This window comes from Salmo salar, chromosome 28 (genome assembly GCF_965601325.2).
Source record: "Salmo salar chromosome 28, fSalSal1, whole genome shotgun sequence".
NCBI classification, from domain to species: Eukaryota; Metazoa; Chordata; class Actinopteri; order Salmoniformes; family Salmonidae; genus Salmo; species Salmo salar.
In genome coordinates, this window is record NC_138318.1 from 3436518 (window position 1) to 3456891 (window position 20374).

At 40.5% G+C, this 20374-nt stretch overlaps 2 protein-coding genes and 1 long non-coding RNA gene across 3 annotated transcripts; 1 reads left to right on the forward strand and 2 right to left on the reverse strand.

Moving 5' to 3' along the window:
• The first annotated feature begins 1939 nt into the window (after nucleotides 1–1939).
• LOC106589282 (SNF8 subunit of ESCRT-II) lies at nucleotides 1940–5820 on the forward strand. Its single transcript, XM_045710166.2, is given in 8 exon segments — nucleotides 1940–2396; nucleotides 2537–2587; nucleotides 2705–2843; nucleotides 3010–3086; nucleotides 3088–3115; nucleotides 3203–3275; nucleotides 3447–3588; nucleotides 5444–5820. Coding segments are annotated over 8 exon segments (702 nt in total). The 5' UTR covers nucleotides 1940–2342; the 3' UTR covers nucleotides 5582–5820.
• A 31-nt stretch (nucleotides 5821–5851) lies between these two features.
• Nucleotides 5852–15432, reverse strand: calcoco2 (calcium binding and coiled-coil domain 2). The gene is given in 14 exon segments (NM_001141911.1): nucleotides 5852–6617; nucleotides 6803–6828; nucleotides 6946–7126; nucleotides 7239–7334; nucleotides 7494–7682; nucleotides 7767–7895; nucleotides 8042–8111; nucleotides 8255–8370; nucleotides 9700–9822; nucleotides 9927–10052; nucleotides 10252–10412; nucleotides 11419–11521; nucleotides 14640–14815; nucleotides 15318–15432. Coding segments are annotated over 13 exon segments (1653 nt in total). The 5' UTR covers nucleotides 14808–14815; nucleotides 15318–15432; the 3' UTR covers nucleotides 5852–6452.
• LOC145865497 (uncharacterized) lies at nucleotides 8658–9693 on the reverse strand. The gene is made up of 2 exons (XR_014383011.1): nucleotides 8985–9693; nucleotides 8658–8878 (listed from the first exon to the last, which is right to left on the reverse strand). It is a non-coding gene; the product is annotated as an uncharacterized LOC145865497 (long non-coding RNA).
• Nucleotides 15433–20374: the final 4942 nt, after the last annotated feature.

Here is a 20374-nt window from a genome sequence, read left to right on the forward strand (position 1 = left end):
CAGAGATAGCCAAGGCCCTGACAATAAAAGAGGAGTGTTGTGTATTTTGACATTGAGACAGCTTACGATACCATGTGGAGGGAAGGGTTGTTGATCAAGTTGAGTGCATTGGGGGACGTCTGTATAACTGGATCATGGACTTGTTTAATAGAGTCATACGGGTCAGGGTGGGGTCCGAATTGTCAATGTGGTTTGAAGTGGACAGTGGTACTGCTCAGCGAAGTGTCGTTACTCCTGTGTTGTTCACCTTGATGATATATCACGTATTTAAGGAGGTGGGATAGGGAATGGGTGTGGCATTGTATGCTGATGATGGTGCTGTATGGAAGAGCGGTGGGAATGTGAAATATGTGATGGGGAAGATGCAAGATACTGTGGGAGTTGTGGACGATTGGTCTCTAACATGGGGGTTTCGGATGTGTGTGGCCAAGTCCTGCTTTATGGTGTTTTCTAGGAGGAAGGTTAAATATGTTAGGCTGCAAATGTAGGGTCAGGATATAGGTAGGGTGTCTGGATTTAAGTATTTAGGTAAGTGGTTTGATAAGAGGCGTACGTGGAAGAGACATGTTGAGTATATTCTAATTAAGTGTAGGAAGGTGCTGAACCGCATGAGAGCAATGGCAGGTTATGGTTGGGGGTTGGATAGACAAACACTGTTACCAGGCATTGATCATGTCATGTTTGGGTTATGGGTGCTTTGTATATGGATCGGCAGCCAAAACAGTACTACAGTCAAGGGCCCTGAAATTGTGTGTGGGTGCCTTCAGGACGACATCTGTTGAGGCTTCGCAGATGGATAGTGGGGAACTGCCACTGAGGATAAGACGGGACAAACATCATTAGCATACTGGACGAGGTTGAAAGGGAGTTCAGAAGGACATCCTGCGGTCACGGCAACCTGGGAATGCTGGGAGCGAGGAGGGGATAAGCAGAGGGCATACGGGTGGACAATCGGGCAGAAGGTAGTAGAATATTGACTGGGGGAGAGAGAGCAAGGGCTGGCAATTGCATTGGGGAATGTTCCTGCTTGGCTGTTTCCAAAACCAAGTGAAGATGTGGACATGATTGAGGGCAGGAGAGAATGGGGTGAAGACTTTAGATGGTGTGTGGAGAGATGTATAGATAATTCGTTTTATTTGTATTTAAGGATATAAACCGACGGTTCAAAGGATCCAGTCAGTGGAAGGGTGGGGGCTGCGATGTATATCCCATATTTCAATGTTAGAGTATGTAAGTGGTTAACTGATTGTGTCAATGTATGCGGCAGAGTTGATAGCCATGATTATAGGTTTGAGATGGGTGGAGGAGGTAAAACCACTGAGTGATGATCTGCTCTGATTCGGCTGCAGTGTTGAGTAGTGTGAAGACGGGCAGGTCGGATAGAGGAGACTTGTTTGTGGAGATGATAGTGCTGTTAATGGGATTGGAGAGGATGGGAGTGGTGATAACCTTTTGTTGGGTTTCCGCCCATGTGGGTGTGGAGGATAATGAGAAGGCTGATGTGGTTGCTAAGAGTGCTGTGAGGCAAGAGGGGGTAGATATTCAGGTCCCGCTGGGTCGCAGGGAAGTCAAGTCCTTGTTCTGGGCTAAAGGGCTCAATCTTAGGCAAAGGGAGTGGGATGCTAGTAGTAAGGGGAGGCAATTTTATAGCATGCATCGGTCAGTAAAGGAAGAGGTGGGGAGTATGGGATGTGGGAGAGAGGAAGTTGTGTGGAGTAGACTACGGTTTGGGCACACAGGTTTGAATGCCACGTTGTGGATGATAGGGAGACATGAAACAGGTCTGCGTGATGAGTGTTTAGTGGAGGAAACGGTGGAGCATGTGTTGATATTTTGGAATTGTATGACATAGATGGGGGGAGATTGTGTGAAAGGGTTGGGGTTTGGGTGGTGTATTTAGGGGGAGGGAAGTGATGTCTAGGGCTCTATTTCTCCTTCTTAGAGGAACAGGACTAATTAAGAGAATTTAATGTAGTTCGACCGTAACTTCCCTCACACTCCAGTACAGTAGGTGGCGGTGTATGCACCTTGAAAGTTGCGATCTGCAAACGCAATCCCAAAGAAGAAGTTACTTCCAGGTAAAGAAGCGTATAGTCAGTTAGCTCTCAAATGTCACAATGAGTGCGATATTAGTCGACTTCAGAGACGTGTGCATGGAAAGTATTATTGAATAGGTACGGAATGCCGACACTCATCACATGGCTGCAATAGCCAAAAAAGCATTTTGCGAACTAGCATGTTACTTTGACCGTTCAACTGGAAACTAGCTAGCTAGCTAGCATAACAGTAGTAGTGTCATCTTTTTGCTAGCTAACGTTAGTTATTTTTTTGACACCAACAAGATGCATAGGAGAGGAGTAGGTGCGGGAGCTATCGCCAAAAAGAAGCTTGCAGAGGTAATTTGTTTGCCGTCATGTTGTCTATAGATGAATGTGCCCATCTACAAAATGTAAATAATCAAGTCATGGCATTGCAGTCATTTTCATTAGCAGCAAGAAATACAAACTTCTTAGCCAAAACACTCTGTTTTCTGTAGGTCAAGTATAAAGAGAGGGGGACAGTTCTAGCTGAGGATCAAATTGTTCAGGTAAGCCCAATAAGTCGTGTGGGTGTGCAAGTGTGTCTACTTTGGAATGCTATTTAATCCATGTAGGTAATCAACTTGCTGCCATTGTAGAAAGATCTAACCGTCATGGTCTTTTAGATGTCAAAACAGCTGGAGACCTTCAAATCTAACCTTGAGGAATTTTCCAGCAAGCACAAACAAGAGATCCGTAAGAGTTCCCAGTTCCGGGTCCAGTTCCAGGAGATGTGTGCCACCATTGGAGTCGACCCACTTGCCTGTGAGGGTCACAACTGTGTCGTTTTTTTTTCTCTCTAGTAGCCCATTAGTTAAGGGTATTGAATGTTCCTTAGTATTTTTTTATGCTTTCTCCATGAGGTTTATGCATTGTATTTATTCAATTAATTGATACGCAACCAGTTGAGGGTTTTCTGTGTCATTGACAGCTGGCAAAGGCTTTTGGTCAGAGATGCTTGGTGTGGGTGACTTCTATTACGAGCTGGGTGTGCAGATCATTGAAGTTATGCCTGGCCCCGAAACACAGAAATGGAGGTGAGGCTTCTTTGGAACATAGTGAAAGTCATAGCAAAACACTGCATTTGTAATGTGCCTTTCATTTTTGTATTATCTCTGTTTTAGGACTTATTACCCTGGATGAGCTCAATCACAGAGTGTTGAAGGGAAGGGGGAAATTTGCTCAGGATGTGAGCCAGTGAGTACCATCAGACAAATATTTGAAATTATACATTCAATTGTGTCTCCTAAGAAATGCAGAAAGTCAACATTTATGATCATATTTAATACAATAATGCAGACAGTTATTCATACACTTTTGTGCAATTTCATTATGAAGTTGAAATTGTATCTCTATTCTCCACTCCAGAGATGACTTGGTGCGGGCCATAAAGAAGCTGAAAGCCATGGGGAACGGCCTTGGGATGATTCCTGTTGGAGGCTCTTACCTTGTGCAGTCAGTGCCAGCAGAGCTCAACATGGACCACACTGTGGTACTTCAGCTGGCTGAGGTAATCCTTAATTTCACCTCGTGAGTCTGTATCGTGTGGCTACCTAATCAGAAGAAGGGCTACGTTTCAGTGAGTGAGATCAGAGGGTCTCTCAAGTTGGAGCGAGAGCGTGTCTGTCATGTGCTGGTAAGTTTAGGAGGAGGCGGTGGTGTTGTAGTACTCGAGTCTGGTCTTGAGTCCACATATTTATAGTGTCTTGGTCTTGTCTCTTGTCGGATATATTTTTACTCGGTCTTGACTCTCTCTCGTACAATGGGGACTCGTAATTTCTTGCAGAGACCAGCGGAGTGAAAAATTCCAAATGATCAGCTCCCATTCAGTCAGCCCTTAAAACTGCTTCGCCAGGCCAAATATCCACACTCCTTTCATGACACATGAATATCTTATTTGCACATAACGTTACTGTCTTTTACTATCGTTGAAAAATATCATTAAACTTTGTCAGAATTTCCTTGATTTGGTGGTAGGGAAGAGTGGGGGACATAGTGAGCGTCCAAATTTCACACAATCAGTAAGGGGAGACTTGGGGAAGTTGTAACATATTTCATCCTATTATCTATTATAGATCTGTCAGGGTTAGTGGCAGGTAGCCTAGTGGTTAAGAGCGTTGGACCAGTAACCGAAAGGTCGCTGGTTCAGAATCTGCTGTTCTCCTCTTGACCAAGGCAGTTAACCCCCAAAAAACAGATGCTCCCCGGGAGCTGATGACATGGACGTCGATTTAAAGCAGACTCCTGCACCTCTGAGGGATTGGGTTAAATGCGGAGGACACATTTAGGTTGAATGTATTCAGTTATGCAACTGACTAGGTATCCCTTTTCTTTGTCTATTTGCCCTCGGCATGCATTTTTTTTCACCACTCTTGAGTGTCTAAAGAATCCATATGCAGTTCTGAAATATGAACACATTTTGAACTCTTATTATGGTGGCGATTTGACACAATTACAACCATGGTCTTGAATTGGACTCACATTTTTCTGGTCTTGACTTGGTCTCGCTGCCCTCCCGGTCTTGGTCTTAATCAAGCCTTAATCAATATTTTGTTTTGTCTCATTTATTGATATGGATATAGCCTCTGTGTGATGGGGTTGTGCAACTCAAATGGCAATAAGCCTACATACCGAGTGGAATTCACTAATACAAGGCCTACAGTCCGTGCTCTTAAAATCTGGGAAAACGTGTGAGTCATTAGGTTACATGATCACCACAATACCGCCATGCAGCTATAAATATGTGCATTATGGCAATTATATAACACAACAGCATGGCATATTTAGGGAGCGGAACAGGCCTAGCCTAAATCATATTTACATTCTATTTTGCAGCTCAGGCGGTTATTCTAGACAAGGTTCTTCTTTGTATTTATCATTCTCACACAAGTCATTTGCTGAAGGCCCAAGCCTATACCACGTAATCTACTGGTATAACGTCGTATTGAATGCAGTTTTAAAACAAGTTCTAGACTTTTATTTTGGAAATGAAACCTGAAGCTGCAAAGCAACTAACATCTGGGCTGGAGTTGCTTGCTTGACTAGCTACATTCGGTTCATGTCCTTTACAGATGCCACATTACTGACAAAAGTTTGCATTAAAAAAAAAAGACCTGTAACCGAGTAAAGGGAGACGTAAAGTAAGATTTGAAAAGTGTAAGTGTTCATTCATAGTCGTAACACAGGTTTTGTATGTTTACAGATCAATTGTAACGTTTACATTTCATGTTTCACACATGGCTTTTCTTACTATCTTAACAATTTATTTTTGGATTTTCTTATGATCCTAATGATATGTACGTTCAACCTTTTGGCAAGTATCTGGCTCCATACCCACCATCCTAACACACTCCTTGTTGTCCTAGGAACACCTGGTGAAAGAGGGCTTGGCATGGTTGGATTCCCAAGCTTCTGGAGAGCCACACTATTGGCTGCCAGCCCTCTTCTCGGAGCTGACTTCCCTTGATGTCACACCTGAAGAGGCCAATCAGATGACGCCTTAAGAAAAATAGGATTTTTGGGAAGTCGGGGGACTTTTTGATGAACAATGTGTGCATGTTGCAAATGTCCTGAATTGTAATGTAACTTCAAGGGTAGGTACACATCATCTTGTCTTCCCATCAGTGATTATGGAGATGAAAACTAGGTTAAATGTTATGTTTTCTGTGGCAGTTGTCAATCATGGATTTGTTATACAGTTTTGTTCTATGCAATGACCTTTTATTAAAACAGAGTAATTCTTTGCCTATTGCAGTTCATGATACAAAACAATGTGTACTTCCATGTCAACACAACTGTGCAGACAACTTTATTTGTTGCTTCCCACATGAATCCCATTTGAACCATTTCATTTTCAGATGGCATCATTTGACCATTAATCGTTTGACTCTATTATGCAACACGTTATGTAAACATATTAGCAGGAGGTTTAAGGGGAGAAAGTCAGTATAGTGTAATTACGCAAAGTAAACAGTTCAGCAGAGATTATAACGGAGTAAACATAGGAAATCATTAAATAGCAAAGCAGTACATTCCTATCACCCAGCAATGGAGGCAAAATTCTACTCCAAGACCAAAATGAAGTGCCATCAAACAAATATCTGATATAGTATGATACATGTCAGGCTAAATAAATTAGCTACGGATTTACCAGACATTTAATTCTTAACTTATTTGACCAGGTAAGAGGACATTTTACAGTAATAAACAGGGGACTAGAAATGTTATTTATATAATATCCTGGATTGGTTGTTAGCCCATATTTATTTGCCCACCCCCCATACAGAATAATTAGTAGAGTATCAGCTTTTTTTATTATTTTTTATGAGTAGTCAACTCACAAACAACTCTCTGGGTTGTGAGGAAGTAGCATCTCTACACCTCGTGGCTGTAGACGTGGTCTTCATATAAAGCCTGCTCCATTCCGTCACAGATGAGGGTGCAGAAGGGGCACGCTCTGTGGCTGTGCTCGTGCAGCTCCAGCTCGTCCTGGGTGATGCCAGGGAAGGACTCATGGCAGTGACGACACTCCAAGGACAACTATGGGACAGGCACAGGTCTTAAGTGGTAATAATATTGGATCTAGACTGGATCGCATTAACTATACCGTAGGACAGAAATGATTGTGGATAGAGCAGTATGAAATCAACCCTTTGCTCCCAAATCACTTGGGTATGTGTAATCTGTATTAATACCATGTGTACCATAGGAATGACTTGACATACCTCTTCCTCCAGGTTTGTAGCCGTGCCTGCAAACAGAATCGTATATTGAACGTGTTATTTCTTCAAGGTGGGTCCGTGAGGCACAAGGTGTTCGTTTAGGAATATTTTGGTAAGCTTCCCAATAGCTGCATAATTGGGATTACCTGGGGTTTCATATGGGTTCCCAAAGTGGAGAGAGTCAGCCAGTGCCTCTTGCTGCTGCTGCTCCTTATTGGCGGTAGGGTCAGTTGAAGAGCCATAAGGGTTGGGATGCTGCATGGGCACTGCAGCAGCCTGGACGTCATCAAATTCCTTGCGAAGTCTTTCAATATCTCTTTTGAGATCCTGCCAGACGGAATATATTGGAAAAACCTCAAGGTAAGCAAATGTCCCTAATTTTATTGTAAAGTAAATAATTCACTGACTGGTAAATAGTAGCACAATTCATAGAAATCACCTGATTCTCTCTGGACAACTCCTCTTTCTCTACTTTAGCAATCTCTGCCATGTTTTCTTTCTCCTCAATGATTTCGTTTAACTCTGAAAGTTGCATCTGAGAGGAGAAAATGGGCAATTTGTGATCAGCCAAGAGAACAAGGTTAGTGTTCATTTCTTCTCACAGGTCAACTAACTTCATAGAACAAACAACATATTGGTTAGCAAAAATCATCGCTGGATTGGAAAATTCAATAGTGTAAAATTCTCAAAGCACCTCTAGTTTGCTGCTCTTCTGCTTTGTCTGATCAGACGTCATGGCCGTGCTCTCCATGCATTCCTTGAGCTCCTCCAGTTCCCTTTCTGCTTGCTCTGCACGTTTGCGGGTATTGTTGGAAGCCTGCAACTCCTTGTGCAACTGTGTCTGAGCCTCCTCCAGCTGGCCCAGAAGGGCTTGGTATTGCTCCTGTAGACACACAAGACTACAGTATTACATTGCACAATGGTGTGTAGGGGGAAGGACATGGTTCTTTTAGCAACTTGCTCACACCTTCCAATCAATGTCCACCATCTGCAGTGGCTGCTGCTCCTGCTCTGACAGGCTTCTACGTAATGCCTTGTTCTCAGTCTTCAGGTCCTGTAGCTTCTCCTTCTCTTTCTCACTGCTCTGGAGATCCACCTGGAAAGGGTCATGAGATTATATTATTGTTGTTCTCCAGTCAAAAGAAAGCACTCTGACATTGAATGAATTGGCCAACAAGTCTTTTAAAGAGTTTGCGTTGCAGGTATTCATTCACATTTGATTACTTTGCGGAGTTTGCTGACCTGTAGAAGCTGAATATGATCCTTCAGTTTGTGGGACTCCTGCTCAGATTCTTTGAGCCTTGGGCTCAGCCTATTGACACAGACACAGGGGCATGAGAAACCACATAGTGTAAAAAAAAATATATATATATCCTAAAAGTGATGATATGACCGGAAAGGTATTGGACTAGATAGCTATGTCCCCATGAATTGTTTGAGAGAAGAATGACTCACTGTGCAATTTCCACACTTTGGACCTCAACCTTTCCTTTCAACTCCTCTCGCTCCTTCTTCAGCTGTTTTATCTTGATCAACGCTTGTTCATATTTCTCACAAATAGTTGTCAGAGTCTGCAGTCATTTGTGAAAAGAAATAGGAAGTTACATACATGACAAGGAGACAGAGAAAGTGGGGGGGGGGGAAAAAATAATAGAAGTAGCATTGAAATAAATATATTTATGGTATACATACAGCTGTCACATGTTTTGACACTATATTCACCAAATATGTTTCATGAATAGGGGTCAGAGACTGGCGCCATTCATGGAAAGAAACCGTTAGAGACAGAGAGAAAGTGGAAAAAAATTGGTTGTTGCATTGAAAAGCATTGATGGTATTCAGCTGTATAGCTGTCAGATTGGATGCTTTTTTTTTTTACTACTACTACTGAGAATTAGCTGTAGTAGTACTGGTAGTTTAGTAGTCCAAAATGGGAAAATGGTTTGCGACAGCTACCTCCTGTCCTCTCTGTGATTCATCCATTGATTTGGCATTCTGTGCCAGTTCTTCATGCACTCTAGTATTCTGTTGCTGCCGCTCCAGTTTGCTCACTACCTGTAACAGTTCCTCTTTGGACTCCTACAGAAATAATATACAACTCATCACCCTCTCAACCTGATTAGGGGCTAGAAAGAAGACAGCTGTTGGAACAAACGACATGGAAACAAGCCTTAAGGTGGTCAACCTCTTGCTGTTGCTCCTTTAGGGCACATGTCAGAGTCTCATTTTGCTCTTTCAGTTGCCCCAACTCCATGGTCAGCTCTTCTTTCTCCCTCTCACTTTTTTCCACCTGTTCCTAGATTCAGAGATGCTTAAATCACATCCATAACCTCTTAATTTGTTTGGATAGTTCCATCTATCCATAAAGTAAACACTGTGTACAAAACATTAGGAACACCCTCCTAATATTGAGTTGCACCCCCTTTTGCCCTCGGAATAGCCTCAATTAATCAAGGCATGGACCATCCTTGATACACACGGGAAACTTGAGTGTAAAAAAACCCAGCAGCGTTGCAGTTCTTGACACACTCAAACCGGTGCACCTACTATCATACCCCGTTCAAAGGCACATCTTTTGTCTTACCCATTCACCCTCTAAATGGCACACATACACAATCCATGTCTCAATGCTTAAAAATCCTCCTTTAACCTGTCTCCTCCCCTTCATCTACACTGATTTGAAGTGGATTTAACAGGTGACATCAATAAGGGATCGTAGCTTTCACCTGGTCAATCTGTCATGGAAAGAACAGGTGTTCCTAATGTTTTGTACACTCAGTGAAGTTCCACCAAGACAAGTTATGTTCAAAAGCATTGACGTTTCAATATGTTGTTTCTTAGTTGTCAGATGGTTTGTGATCAGTGTGTTAAAGACACAAAATGGACCAAGTATTTATTACCTCCTGCCCTCTGTGTGAGTCATCCATTAGTTTAGTGTTCTGTGTCAGTTCTTCATGCTTTCTTGCATTCTCCCGCTTATTCTCCGTGTTACCATCTGCCTGGTATAGTTCCTCATTTGACATCTGCAGAAATAATGTTACAATTCTGTTGCCTCACATTTTTATTCTCACACATGACTAGGGGCTAGAAATGACCCGCTGTTGGAACAAATAACTTGAAAACAAACCTTGAGGTGATCAATCTCTTGCTGTTGCTCTTTCAGAGCACTTCTCAGAGTCTCATTTTGTTCTTTCAGTTGCCCCAACTCCATGACCAGCTCTTCTTTCTCCCTCTCACGCTGCTCTACCTTTTCCTAGATTCAGAAATGCAAATCATGTACACGCATAACCTCTCCTACGGATCATTTTAGCAAAATAAATTTGCGAGGAACACCCTCACCTTGACCCAGCCACTAAGCAAGCCAAACAGAGAGTGCTGCATTTTTAAGACAAGTATTTCAAGCATGGCCTTCAAAACACAATCAATGTTAGATATGGTGGATTGTATTGTACCTGAGTTATGATAACCAAGAGGTCATTTTCAAGGCTGCAGTCTGTGCTTTGTTCCCCTGGGGTTTTAAAGCAGAAGGGGGTGCTGGCTCCTCTCACTTGGTCATTGCTATCGATATAGCAGAACTGATAGAACGCTGCATCATCCTTCGGCAAGTAGTATGCTATTAGAATCACAATATCATTGTCAGTGTAATCCCCTGCATAATATTGATCACTTTAATATCAAATAAAAATGTAAAGTTAATATTGGCCTACAGGTATCATCAAAAAAAGTAACTTACACTGAACAAAAATATAAATGCAACATGTAAAGTGTTGGTCATAAGCTGAAATAAATGAACACAGAAATGTTCCATGTGCACGAAAAGCTTGTTTATCTAAAATGTTGTGCACAAATCTGTTTACATCCCTGTTAGTGAGCATTTCTCCTTTGCCAAGATCACGACCGTGGACCATGTGTATGGGATCGTGTGGGCGAGCGGTTTGCTGATGTCAACGTTGTGAACAGTGCCCCGTGGTGGTGGGGTTATGGTATGGGCAGGCATAAACTACGGACAATAAACACAATTGCATTTTATCGATTGCAATTTGAATTCACAGAGATACTGTGACGAATTGTCCATTGTCCATTGTCGTGCCATTCATGTTTCAGCATGATAATCCCAGTTCTTCCTTGGCCTGCATACTCACCAGAAATGTCACCCATTTGAGCATATTTGGGATGCTCTGGATCGACGTGTATGACAGCGTGTTCCAGGTCCCGCCAATATCCAGCAACTTCGCACAGCCATTGAAGAGGAGAGGGTCAACATTCCACAGGGTACCATCAACAGCCTGATCAATTCTATGCGAAGGAGATGTGTTGTGTTGCGCTGTATGAGCCAAATGGTGATCACACCAGCTACTGACTGGTATTCTGATCCACGCCCCTACCTTCTTTTTTTTAAAGCTATCTGTGATCAACAGATGCATATCTGTATTCCCAGTCATGTGAAATCCATAGATTAGGGCCTAATGCATTTCCTTATATGAACTGTAACTCAGTAAAATCTTTGAAATAGTTGCATGTTGCGTTTTATATTTTTTGTTCAGTATAAATCACAATAATTCATATCAAAGTTCATGTCAGTTGAAAAGTTTGAGGATAAAATCCACACATAGTCTTACCAGTAAAAAGCACTTGTTTTCTGACTGGCTCCAGTCCTATCAGATCCAATGATGGTTCTACCCACACAAATGTGTGATAATCCTTTGTGGTGCTCCAGCCCACCTGCACAATGATACACCAGTTATAACATATTCATGACTGACAACATATAGAGAGGCATTCCAGACTGGATATTTATTGTTTAATATAGGTTATTTACTTTGTGGAAATACAATCCATATCATAATCTCAGATTAAACCGATCACACATGAACAATGTTCCCTCTTAACTGCGAGTGGGTGCGCAGCTCCCCGGGAACTGCCGTGCAGAAGAAATATCAGCAGATGCAGAGAAGAACTTCACTCAACTTTCTAGAGTTTTCCCCCTTAGTTAACACTATCAACGTTTCCCTTTACTGTGGGTATTGTGATCAAATCCAAGCAATATTAGCCACTTTCAATGCAACATACCGAAACAAAACTAACTTTGCCAGGCTTAGTTTACAAAACGAACTATGCAAGAGATTTTGTTGTAGGCAGAACGCATCGGAGAAGGATTCTATTGCATTGGCACTCACGACTCAGCCGTACTCTACACAGATCGTTATGGCATAACCAAACAGAGCTGCAGTAGGACTATATGCAAATAGACCATTGCCATATATGGATCTATGCCATTGACTTTGAACTGGACTATGTTTACAGCATAAGCGGTCGTGAGTAGATGTGCTTGTTTTGAGATCAAAGTGAGAGCTTCATGTAGCCACGTGTGCACATTTGTACATGTCCTTTGCTAGTTAGTTATTAGCCCAGTTATAGATCATTTGTAGCCAGCAATGGGGGAGTAATTTGCTCCCTAAAAGAACACAAAACGTGTACATTTCTAAAAGCAAGTCTGGTAAAGAGCTTTTTTTTTTGTCTTAAAGGGGCAGTGTTGTTTTTTGAGACAGGCGTGAATAAGATAAGTAGCCAATAAATAGAGGGTAGCATAATTTGTCTGATTCTCTGTAATAATGGTATGGGAATAATGATGCATTTTATTTTGTAAAGTGGTTTCCAGGGTTGGGAAATAAAGGATTACATGTAAGGGATTACAAAAAAAGGTAACTAATCCATTACAAGAAAACATATTGTAATCAGATTACAGATACTTTTGAAAAACTAGATTACTTCGAGGATTACTTTTAAATTCAGAAAGGATCCTTGTGAAAAACAATCTTTGACACGTCTCTGTTTTCTCAATGTCATTCAAATCAGCATTGAAAGAAGGCGCAAGTTTAAGTTTGATCCACCTGAGCGAGTCTGACCATAAGTCAGAGACCACTATAATGACACACCAAATGTGTTTGATGGATGGCAGGAATAGGCTTTTGTAGGCTACAGTCTACAAATGTGTGCGACTGCTGTCGGCATCCAAAGATTATCCAACTTCAATAAACACTTGGAGGTAAGGATGACAGCAGTGGTGTAGTCTACGGCGATACGGATATCACTTATTATTGTTATCTACATAGCGCATTGATGTGAATCACACTGCTGCTCTCTCATTTAGCTATTTGCGCCTTACAGATTGTGGTTGTTGTGGATGGCTGTTCACAAATCTAAATGTGTATTTGAACCCAATAATGGTTGAATTCAAGAAGTTTAAGCTGCATATCAATCATTGTTTTTGAAACCAGTAGACAGCCAGTGAAAATGCGCTCTTGCAACAGCTGCACAGTGTGGATCCTAGCCTATATAATAAAAGTGTGACTTTTATTGCTCAGTCTAATTCATGCTGATAAAATAAATACATCCATAGGCCTAATGGACACATGCTCAAGCTTGCATACTTTTGATAGACTTAAAGGGGCAATCTGTAGTTGCTACATCCATTTTTGGACTTATAAATGTTGTATATATCTATATATATCCATTGATTCTTGAAGAATATAACTTATAAATGCCTCATGAGTTTAGTGCAACTGTCACACTCCATGAGATCCCAAAATATAAGCTTGTTTTACTCCAATGTTTGTAAACACTGTAAATGTAAACAAACACTGTATAGCCTCATAACATGGTTAAAACAATCATTTTGATATCATGGATGGTCAGTCCTTGCATCAATAGCTCTGTCTATTAATCTGACAGTGGTTACATTTACCCAGGTCTTCCCTTAGCTTTTTATCAAAAAAGATGCGGGGCAATCCATTTTGTTATTGTTTCATTTGTGGATTTGCCCTTTAAACAGCTGCATATTATCAAGATATCAAAGTGTCACCAACAAAAAGGTAAACAATAGGCCTATAGCAAATGCAGCATATGGCATTCATTTTTCACATGTAATTAGCACTTTTCAGTAGTGCTCAAAGCATGCCATTCCATGAGCACAGCATTTATTTTTCAACTCGAAACATTGAGCCCAATCAGTCCTCCCTGACAACAAAATCATAGACAGAGCAGAGCTGGCTAATAAATCCTTTGTTTTGGGGGTATGCTCTGGTAAAACTATTTGGCTAATCTATACTTCCATATTTCCAAATCCTATTCTTGAAGATCAAGGGGTAAAACATTTATTGAAATGACTAATTCTGATAGACATTGGTTTTTAATGTAAATATATAATTTAATCATATTATTATATGTAGTAGAAAGCAATGGGTTATGTAATCTAAAAGTAACTGAATGTAATCAGATTACGTTACTGAGTTTTGGTAATCCAAAAGTTACATTACTGATTACAATTCTGGACAGGTAACTAGTAACTGTATCGGATTACATTTAGAAAGTAATCTACCCAACACTGCATCAAACAACACATTTTCAGTCACCTTGTCTGAAGGATAAGTGGATAAACAGGTTAATATCAAGCCCTGCATGTTTTGTTCAAAAATCATGGAATGTAGGCCTACATTGAATACCACACATTGACTGCTAATGTAGGCTGAATGATAGAACAGCTATTTCCATGTTAAAATGTTATGGGATGTATTTTCTCCTTATTTTTTTTAATGATAGGCCACTCTAGTAGGCCTACATTATGATCAAATAGCCACAGTAGCGTACTTGTCCACTGTCTGAAACTAATTTAAAGTGGGTACAGCCTCAGTGTTCACAGTAAGCATGTGCTGGAAGTTGCACAGATTTTTCATAACATTCAAGTTTGCACTCAGCAGACATTAAATTTGCTCAATGCCAGGAAAACATTTGCGGGAACATTGCTCATGAATATTCATGACAAATCGGTCTATAATCTCACCTTGAATATCCCCACCCAGTCTCTGGGATTCGGTTGGATGGCTGCTGTCAGAGTGTAGCAGCAAGTCAAGGCAACATTTGACACATATGAGTTTGGGATTTCCTGAAACACAACCTGGGAAAAGTTTGTTGACAATCCCATGTTGGCTGCAGTTTCGAAGCTCTCCATTCTGAGTTCTGAAATTGAGAATATAACAAAATGAAAACACGTAGGCCAAACATGAGCAAAAAAAAATGTAATGGTTCAAAACTAACCGCAGGTGCAACTTGCGTAAACCATTATTTATGCTGTCAACTGAACACTTATGTATCTTCTCTGGCAGCACACATTGTCGATGGCTCGGTTGTTTATAAGGCATAGAAATTGCAAACACTATTGTGTTGTTTGCAAAACTAAGTTTCACTTTCCTTTAAAATAGGTTGTGCAATGTTTATGCTTCCAACCAGACCATATTTAACACAGAATTATTTTATTTTATTGTCAAACATACACTTCTAACCCAATAGATTATTCGAGATTGTTTTATTATGTTTGATCAAACCATAATAAACCATACAAGGCCACAAATAAAATATAGGAAAGAAAACTCATGTTAAAGGTAACGCAATTCTGTCATTATTACGATCACATGTGTTATGCTGTTTATCAAAAAAAATGTCATTAAATAGTTGAACTTACATGAAGTTTGGACTGTCACTGCCTGTTCAACTCCGCCGTGTCGCAACCATAGATTGTGTATATATAAAGGTCGCAACTCAGACGTCAACTCAGAATACTGTTCCAGGTATTCATTTCAACTGTGCACAAACGTCATCAACCGTAGGCCACTTTGGGAAATGTAGTTTCTTCTGATTGGCCAATCAGAAGTGGATTTTGGAGTTTAAAAGGCCAGTCTACTGTCAGCTAGGGCTTTTACTTACTTTCCCTTTTATCTGGACAATGGAACAAAACTATTCAAAGTGATCAGTTACCTAGATTACTAGCCTAATCATAATACAATTTCACAATCTTGTTCGCTTGTATCAAATAGGACTGAAGAAAAAAAAATGTCACTAGATAAGGCCCAAAACAAAATGTCTGTAACAGTTACATTGTATTATGCTCTGTTACACATAAAAAGGGAGGTTATTACAACAACCCGTTTTGATCTTTGTAGGATGCCTATTTTAAGATGGGGAGATTTCACAATATGAAATTGGAGATAACCTCTTCCCTCATTTAAAATGCGATCGTGTCCTGTCCCCATTAATAAAGGGTTGGTCTTATGTTGTGACTGTGTGGATATTGCTGATGTTGGCATGTCACTAGTCAATATAGCACTATCCAATAGGAAAGGGAAAGGGAGCCTTGTTGCTGGACTGTTTCCGTTTTCAACAATGACAATTCAGCTGAAGCAAAAAACAGACTGTCACCCAGGATAGATAACAGGACGGGGGATAATCGGGATCAACTTTCAAATCCCTGCACCAAATCCCAAATCCCTAGCACACTCAGATATGTGTATGCAGCCAACAGGCTTCTCCTCAGTTAATCTGTTGTTTTCTGGGGCAACGAGCAACAGTGTTTCATATAGATGTGTTGGTTCAATTATGGAACAATCTCCTGTGTTTGCCTGAAGACTTGGTCAAGCTGGTGTGATTGAAGGTGCAAGGATGCTTCCTTCTATTAGCAAACAATAGCAGATGAAAAAAAGGGCCATAGAGGATGACAAGCAATGGAAATTTAAAAGGCTGGGTAGAATTTTGCTATAGCAGAAACAGACACCATGCCATAACATAATCACTGGCGACACATTGGTGCTGCTATTCCGGTAACACTAGCCCACTGCTCTCCTTCTGCTTCTCCGGTACCCTTGGTTCAGTGGACAAAAGGAGATTACCTGCCGGGCGCTGTATCAGATGCTGTAGGTGTGACTCGTGTGTAGCCTAGTTGGACAGACAGCAGCTCCCCAATGTATTAACCATCTTAAAACACACTCTGCGCAACCCTAACCGTTCTGATGCTAGCCAGGATAGTGTAGTATTAGACACAGGATGGTGCATTGAAATGCGCTTTGCACCTGTTGCAGGCCGGTGATGACGTTTGGGTTTTTCTCTCACTGATCTGAACCATATTGGATTTATGGAAGGATTTATTTTCATGGTGGTTTATTGATTTTGAGGTTGATGTATTTGATTGATTAATTTATTTAACCTTTATTTAACCAGGAAAAGCCCATTGAGACCCAGAGTCTCTTTTTCAAGGGAGACCTGGACAAGAAGGCAGCAACAATCAATACATTACAGAATTAAAACATAAGACAATACAATCAATTTCAACATGATCCAGCCTAAAATAGGCATTTACACTCCTCTGTGACGGTCTCCCATCAAAAATGTAAATTAATTCAGTGGCACTAACATATCTAGAGGACGCATGTATTGTAGACTGTTCAATGCCTCTGGTGCACAAGAAGAGAAGGCAGTCTTGCCTAATACTATAAATGTCCTGGGGACTTTAAGTAGCAACCACCTGGCAGACCTGGTATGGTAACTGCTGGTGGTGAAGGATACCAGACTACAGAGGTAAAGAGGGAGTTTACCCAAAATGACTTTGTAGATTAACACATAGAAATTTAGCTTTCTGCGCATATAAAGTGAGGTCCAACCCACCATTTGGTATAAGGTGTAATAATTTGTGGGTGAGTAACTTGGCATTTGTAATAAAGAGCAAGGATGCATGATTTACAGATTCCAGTCTCTATAAGACAGAGGAGGCTGCATGCATATACAACAAGTCACCATAATCAATTACAGAGAGAAAGGTGGCCTGAACAAACTTCTTTCTAGCCATAAGTGGGAAGAAAGCCTTATTACGAAAATAAAAACCTAATTTCAATCTAAGCTTCCTCACAAGATTTTCGATATGAACTTTTAAGAACAACTTGTCATCCAACCATATACCTAGGTATTTGTAGGATAACACTATTTCAATGGATAAGCCACCAGATGTGACAATGCTAACCTTCTCTGTCTGAGTGCTCTTGTATAAGTCATGTATTTAGTTTTTTGTACATTCAAGACCAGTTTGAGACCCTAAATGGAGGCCTGCAGTGACTGAAAAGCAGTCTGGAGCTCTTCAACAGCCTGAACCAGAGAAGGAACACATTAATAAAGTTGCACCTACAGTTGAAGTTGTAAGTTTACATATACCTTAGCCAAATACATTTGAAATACACTGAAATACGCCAAATACACTCAGTTTTTAACAATTCCTGACATTTAATCCTATAAAAAATCTCTGTTTTAGGTCAGTTAGGATCACCACTTTATTGTAAGAATGTGAAGTGTCAGAATAATAGCAGAGAGAATGATTTATTTTAGCTTTTATTTCTTTCATCACATTCCCAGTGGGTTAGAAGTTTAGATACACCCAATTAGTATTTGGTAGCATCGCCTTTAAATTGTTTAACTTGGGTCAAACGTTTCGGGTAGCCTTCCACAAGCTTCCCACAATAAGTTGGGTGAATTGTGGCTCATTCCTACTGACAGAGATAGCGTAACTGACTCAGGTTTGTAGGCCTCCTTGCTCGCACACACTTTTTCAGTTCTGCCCAGAAATTTTCTATAGGATTGAGGTCAGGGCTTTGTGAGTTCCACTCCAATACCTTGACTTGTTGTCCTTAAGCCATTTTGTCACAACTTTGGAAGTATGCTTGGGGTCATTGTCCATTTGGAAGACCCATTTGCGATCAAGCTTTCACTTCCTGACTGATGTCTTGAGATGTTGCTTCAATATATCCACATAATTTTCCTCCCTCATGATGCCATCTATTTTGTGAAGTGCACCAGTCCCTCCTGCAGCAAAGCACCCCCACAACATGATGCTGCCACCCCCGTGCTTCACGGTTAGGATGGTGTTCTTCGACTTGCAAGCCTCCCCCTTTTTCCTCCAAACATAATGATGGTCATTACGGCCAAACAGTTCTATTTTTGTTTCATCAGACCAGAGGACATTTCTCCAAAAAGTACGATCTTTGTCCCCATGTGCAGTTGCAAACCGTAGTCTGGCTTTTTTATGCCGGTTTTGGAGCAGTGGCTTCTTCCTTGCTGAGCGGTATATGTCGATATAGGACTCGTTTTACTGTGGATATAGATACAGTTGAAGTCGGAAGTTTACCTACACTTAGGTTGGAATCATTAATCCCTAACCAACAGTGCAGTTTTAAAAAATACAGATAAGAATAAGAGATAAAAGTAACAAGTAATTAAAGAGCAGCAGTAAAAAATAACAATATATACAGGGTGCCGGTACAGAGTCAATGTGCGGGGGCACCGGTTAGTTGAGGTAGTATGTACATGTACAGTTGAAGTCGGAAGTTTACATACACTTAGGTTGGAGTCATTAAAACCCGTTTCTCAACCACTCCACACATTTCTTGTGAACAAACTATAGTTTTGGCAAGTCGGTTAGGACATCTACTTTGTGCATGACACAAGTCAATTTTCCAACAATTGTTTACAGACAGATTATTTCACTTATAATTCACAGTATCATAATTCCAGTGGGTCAGAAGTGTACATGCACTAAGTTGACTGTGCCTTTAAACAGCTTGGAAAATTCCAGAAAACCTGATTCAAGTAGTCAAGGGTTTGATGATTATAATTAATGTGTACGTTAGCCATTATGACAACGTGAGCCTCCTTGCCATCCAAGTGAGAGGATAAACACACAAGTACACCACAGAGTACATTTAATATCTGCACAAGTACAATGTAATTACTGAGTGTACACAAAATGTAGCTAATTAAAATGAAGTGTATGTTGGGGGTGCTTACTTGTAATTAATGTGTACTTATATCGTATGTTACCCATCCTGATCCTAATTTTAAAGCTTCCGGAAGCGCCATCCAAGTTTAAGAATAAACACGCTAGTACACCACAGAGTACATGTAATATCTGCAAAAGTACAATGTAATTACTAGGTGTTACACTTCATTTTAATTAGCTAAATCCTGTGGATCTTGAGGTGTACTTACTTTGTAATTATTGTGTACCTACAAAGTACGTTACCCATTCCGACAATCTAATCGTCAGCTTCTGAAAGCGCCATCCAAGTGAGAAAATAAACACACTAATACACCGTAGAGTACATATCTGTAATATCTGCATAAGTACAAGGTTATCGCTAGTTCTTACACGGGATTTAGCTATTTAAAGTGAAGTGTAACTTTATAGTTACCTATGAGCAATTCCTATATAATTACGTGTTACTCATTACCAAGTGAAAATACCTACAAATAAAAGACGAGCTTCTACTTTAGTCAACTTTATTGCAATATGTAAAAAGACCTTACATTTCTTATAAAATAATAAGGATTTTTATTGTTAGATTAATCATTTGATTAAACAAAGATATATAACATAAAAATAACAACTCTAGTGGGGACTCAAATCTGTAGCCTATAGTATGGTGAGTAGCCTAGATACAGTAGCTAGCTAATTTAGAAAAGCTGAAGAACTGTCAATGGGGTGTGTGATTGGACAAAAGCCCAGTCTATTTGTGTAGGAAATTCAGTGCAGAAGAGCAAGAGCAGGGGGTGCGTATTCATTAAGCCACAACTGTTGCAAAGCGTTTCTTAAATGGAAGCAAACGGAACGAAACGGGGAAGGACCTACCTGAATTTGTCCAAGAGAAACTCTCGTTTTTGTTTGCAGAACCAAACGTTTGGACTTATGATTACACCCCAGGATGT